The 5322-nt window shown below is 30.5% G+C and overlaps 1 protein-coding gene across 1 annotated transcript; it reads left to right on the plus strand.

Annotated features, from left to right (window-relative positions):
- The first annotated feature begins 1702 nt into the window (after window positions 1-1702).
- LOC107059135 (splicing factor 3B subunit 1-like) lies at window positions 1703-3105 on the plus strand. Its single transcript, XM_015305566.1, is given in 3 exon segments — window positions 1703-1712; window positions 1824-1923; window positions 1925-3105. Coding segments are annotated over 3 exon segments (1257 nt in total). The 3' UTR covers window positions 3072-3105.
- The last annotated feature ends 2217 nt before the right edge of the window (window positions 3106-5322 follow it).

A 5322-nucleotide genomic window follows, 5' to 3' on the forward strand; every position in this document is an offset into this window, starting at 1 on the left:
TAATATATTACAAACATATGGCTAACATCTTATTAACTAAAATTAATTCTTTGTTTTAAAAATAACAATATTGCAATGTAAAGTTAATAAATCTAAACCTCAAAACAAAACAAATCAATAAAAAAAAAACTAAAAACTCCCCACACACTTATTTTGATACTAGAAAATTTGAATAATTAAAAAAATGTCCAAACAATCTTACAATGATATAACATACAAATAACTGGAGTCCTTTAAGATATAGAAATCTCTTGATATTAGTGGTAACATGCAAATGTTGTTATTAGTTGTATGTTGGTTATGTTTGTATATTGTGCCTCTTATACTTATGTTTATGAAGTTTTTTCAAATTGGCATAAAAATATGATTTTCAAATAAAATGTCTGTTTTAAACATGGTTTTTGCATGGCTATCATACTTAGTACTTAATTGTGCTAACCCATATTTCTTCTATTTTACTTCAAGTGTAGATTCCGGCATTTGAGTTGATTCTCTCTAGTTGAAGCTTGGATTAAGTTTTTCCAAGACTATTGGTATGTCCTCATGGATTCGAGGACAAGTACTTTGATGTTTCGTTTCTTTCATGTATTAGACATTTGTTAGATTTTCGATTGTAAAGTGTCGTGTCCCTACTTTTGTTTTGAATATTGTTTTTAGATGGTCATGTGAGACTAGTAGACTTCCGCTGTTTTAAATAAAGTTTTTGATTGTATGAATTTAAAGAAATTTTTTTATTTCGTACCATTTTCCTTATATCGAATGTTATGAATGCTAGGAGGCTTGTATGAAATTTTTCGGAGTCTTTGTATGCCGTGTCGCTTCCGGGGTATAGGCTCGGATCGTGACACTAAGAAATGGAAAGAACATGGACTATAGCAAAAAGGTTGTGATAAATTTTGGCACTCTATATTAGTCTTCTTTCATTTTAACAGTTAAATTCTATTTTTATGTATTATTTTAATATGAAAATATTATTTTTATGATTTCTTTAGTTTTATATATGTTCTTCAATTACAATTTCTTATTTTAAAAATTGATATGTGTCAGTCAATTTTAGTAAAAGAAATTAAAAATTAACGAATAAACATTGATTCTTTCTAAGAAAATAATAATTTCTTTTTGATAGTTTTTCTGTATTTTTGTGTGAAAAATAACAGATGATATTGTATTTGTTTTCTTTCATAATAAATCATCGACATCCCGATAAAGTCAGTCAAATTTTAATATATTTTTTAATGTTATAATTAGGAATGAACAAGAGTCTCTTTTTTTACTCGTATTGAAGATGAGTTTTTTTATTCGTATTGAGTTATATTAAAAACTAAAAGTGAGTATTTGTGTTAGATTCAGATAGCCTAGATGATTAGAAAAAATAAAATATGAAGTGTTATTTAATTTAATTGAATGTTTAAGAAATAAAATCAAAGAACTTTCATCGATTTATTTTCATGCAAAAATACAGAGAAAATCTCAAAAAATAATGTTATTATTTCAAAAAAAATTATGTTCATTCGCTAATTTTTAAATTTTTTAATGAAAATTAACAGACACACATCAATTTTTAAAATAAGAAACTGCAATTGAAGAACATAAATAAAAATAAAGAAATCATAAAAAATAGCATTTCGTGTTTAAAAGCCACATAAAAATGAATTTAAGGATTAAAATGGAACAAGGCTAAGTCGGAGTGCCGAAATAAAAAATGAGGACAAGTTTTGAGAGATGATTAATTGTAAACTCAATATTTATTATTCAATTTTTGTATATATATATTAATAAGTCTACTAAATATATATATATATATATATATATATATATACTAGAAGAGCTGTTAATTGATGGTATCCTTTATGCCTTCCAAGAGCAAACCAGTGACGATGCCAATGTGATGCTTAACGGATTTGGTGCTGTTGTAAATGCCCTTGAGAGTTAAGCCATACCTTCCTCAGATTTGTGGTACTATTAAATGGCGACTGAACAACAAGAGTGCCAAGGTGAGACAGCAAGCTGCAGATCTGATATCCAGAATTGCAGTAGTTATGAAGCAGTGTGGGGAAGAACAACTAACGGGCCATCTTGGTGTTGTCTTGTACGAGTACTTGGAAGAAGAATACCCAGAGGTTTTAGGATCTATACTGGGGGCTCTCAAGGCTATTGTGAATGTTATTGGTATGACTAAAATGACTCCTCCAATTAAGGACTTGCTTCCTCGGCTGACCCCTATTTTGAAGAATCGTCACGAGAAAGTCCAGGAGAATTGTATTGACCTTGTTGGTCGAATTGCAGACCGTGGTGCTGAATTTGTTCCTGCAAGGGAGTGGATGAGAATTTGTTTTGAGCTTCTTGAGATGCTTAAAGCGCACAAGAAAGGTATCCGCCGAGCAACAGTGAACACATTTGGGTATATTGCTAAAGCCATTGGACCTCAGGATGTGCTTGCAACATTGTTAAACAATCTTAAGGTGCAGGAACGTCAGAACCGTGTCTGTACCACTGTCGCAATTGCTATTGTTGCAGAAACATGTTCTCCCTTTACAGTCTTGCCTGCCTTGATGAACGAATATCGCGTGCCTGAGCTTAATGTCCAGAATGGTGTCTTGAAATCCCTCTCCTTCCTTTTCGAGTACATTGGAGAAATGGGCAAGGATTATATATATGCTGTAACTCCATTACTCGAAGATGCTCTTATGGACAGAGATTTAGTACACAGGCAGACTGCTGCCTCTGCTGTGAAGCACATGGCTCTTGGTGTTGCTGGTCTTGGATGTGAAGATGCACTTGTCCACCTTTTGAACTATGTCTGGCCAAACATTTTCGAGACGTCTCCACATGTGATCAACGCAGTCATGGAAGCCATCGAAGGAATGAGGGTCGCACTGGGAGCAGCCGTAGTCCTTAACTATTGTCTACAGGGATTGTTCCATCCAGCAAGGAAGGTCAGAGAAGTTTACTGGAAGATATACAACTCCCTCTATATCGGCGCCCAGGATGCACTTGTAGCTTCTTATCCAATCCTGGAAGATGATGAAAACAATGTCTACAGTAGGCCTGAGCTGAACATGTTCATTTAGATATTTGCCTCTTATATCTGCTTTGCCATTTTTAGGCGTTTTCAGAACATGGCCCGCGCCAACAAAATATTATTAATCACAAATAATTGCTCGAAGGAATTATTAAGCTATTCAGATACTCATATGAGAATACAACGTTAACGTATCATCAGACAATAATATGACATGTTTGGTTTTTTGTAATGGTATAATACTCGCACAATATTATTAAAAAGGGAGGAATTAGTTGTCCCAATATTTTTTTTGTATAATACTCGCACAATAATGATCAAAAGTGGTATAGCACTATATTATTTTTTTTAAATTTAAATACAACTTCCCAATAGCATAAGTAATAAATCATTGCTAGCAATAACATACCGATGATACAATACAAATTGAGTTGTTAAACTTTAACACAAGCAACTTATATGATGTTTAAAATATCTCCATTCTCATAACGTCTTTGCAGGTATATGCTCGATGTTTGTTCTCATGGCAAGAGCGGCAGACATAGCAGATCCTCTAATAACACTATACTGGATACCTTGAGATACATTTAAAAAAAAAAGTAATGACATACAATAATAGTAATGATAATAAAAGGTATAAATGTACAATCATAATGAGTGGATGATCAAGGATATAATAATATAACAATATCTTTCACGATCAGAACCCAACAATTATATTTAACATATCCTATCATCACATAAATGTAGTTATGCTCAATTGTTCTAATTTATAGAACACTAAAATTAAAAAGACCAGCAAGCTACACAAGTGTCTAATTAACACATAACAACATTGCTTTGTTTAAAATTTAACATTGCATATCTAGTTACCTCCACTCTCTTTTTATGGTTAAAAAATAAGGGGAATGTTGATTACGGTGCTCATTTGATATTTATCCGTACTATCCTTAAGGGATAATTGTGGAAGCTATTAAAGCAATTCTAAATAGATTCGAGTTCTTAGTAATGACTTTACAGGTTAGAGCTTTATATAGTTGACAATGTATATTACCTTCTAACACCATTCCATATAATTAATTGGAGTCAAGCTAATCATGCATCTCAAAAGTATAATAAAATAAGTTTGACCCTTAGAAATTTTCTTTATGAAACTCAAGCTTTATGTTTGTCTTGTGTAAGAAATCTTGAGATAGATGTCTTAGCTCTACAATCAGATCTTATGGACCACAATAAAAGATACGTCATATGCATAAATTCAAAAAAAAATGGAGCAAAACATTACTAATAATTTGACGACAACAATAATATACTCAATTTGATAGCTTGTGAGGTGGAAATGCGTTCTTGATATATTTCAAAACTAAACTTTATTAATAAGGATGAACAATAATTAAAGATGCTAGATAAATACTAACCAATTCTTTGATCAGGATGATTAATTGCTATATGTTTGAAAACTTGGCGCCACTTTGATCTAACAAAATGAGTCTTCACATTTATTAATTCAGAGACTATGTCAACAACACTTTTAGCTTGTTGGATTGCTTGAAGCATAGTAATTAGTGCAGACCACCAGGCATCACTTTTATCATAAAATTGACAATCTTTTCCTGGCCTCTTTGCCATCTGGGTCATCTCTAGAAATAGGCAAAAAGAAAAAAATTATCAAAATTTTTAATAATTCTCAATGAATTTCTAGCAGTGAAATCACATCCAGATAAAAGAACATGATAAGAAATTAGGTTTTACTGCACAGAGAATTAATTTCTTTTCACTTGAAACTTTATTTAATTAATTTAGTATCTTTTCATCACTTATAATTATTTTTAATAAATTATGTGTATTTTTAAAAAAAATAAATTAAAAGTGTCCTTTAATTTTAATGTTTTAATATTTTTATGTTTCATTTGATTTTCTTCACTTATTTTGATATCCGTTCAAAATTAACTTATTTTAAATACAAGACATTTGAACTCAAATCAAAATGAAAGACAAAGAAAATAAACTCAATAGAAAAATAAAAGAGAAAAAACAACGAATTTACGTAAAAAATAAAGTTTTGAAACAAGGTAAAAAAATGTGTATTAACTTAATTTAAATACAAGATAAAAAAATAAGAATATTTTTTAAAAAAAATTAAGAAATTAATTTATTTTTAAAAATAATAATTTTTAATTAAAAAATAAAAATATATATATTTACACACATGGCGGGCGAGTGTGTACAAACACAACCAACTTGGGTGGTTGAAGGTGCCACATCAGCACAAAAGGTGCACAAAAATACGGAAAAAATGA

The sequence above is a fragment of the Solanum tuberosum genome, unplaced genomic scaffold (assembly GCF_000226075.1).
Source record: "Solanum tuberosum cultivar DM 1-3 516 R44 unplaced genomic scaffold, SolTub_3.0 scf00842, whole genome shotgun sequence".
NCBI lineage: Eukaryota > Viridiplantae > Streptophyta > Magnoliopsida > Solanales > Solanaceae > Solanum > Solanum tuberosum.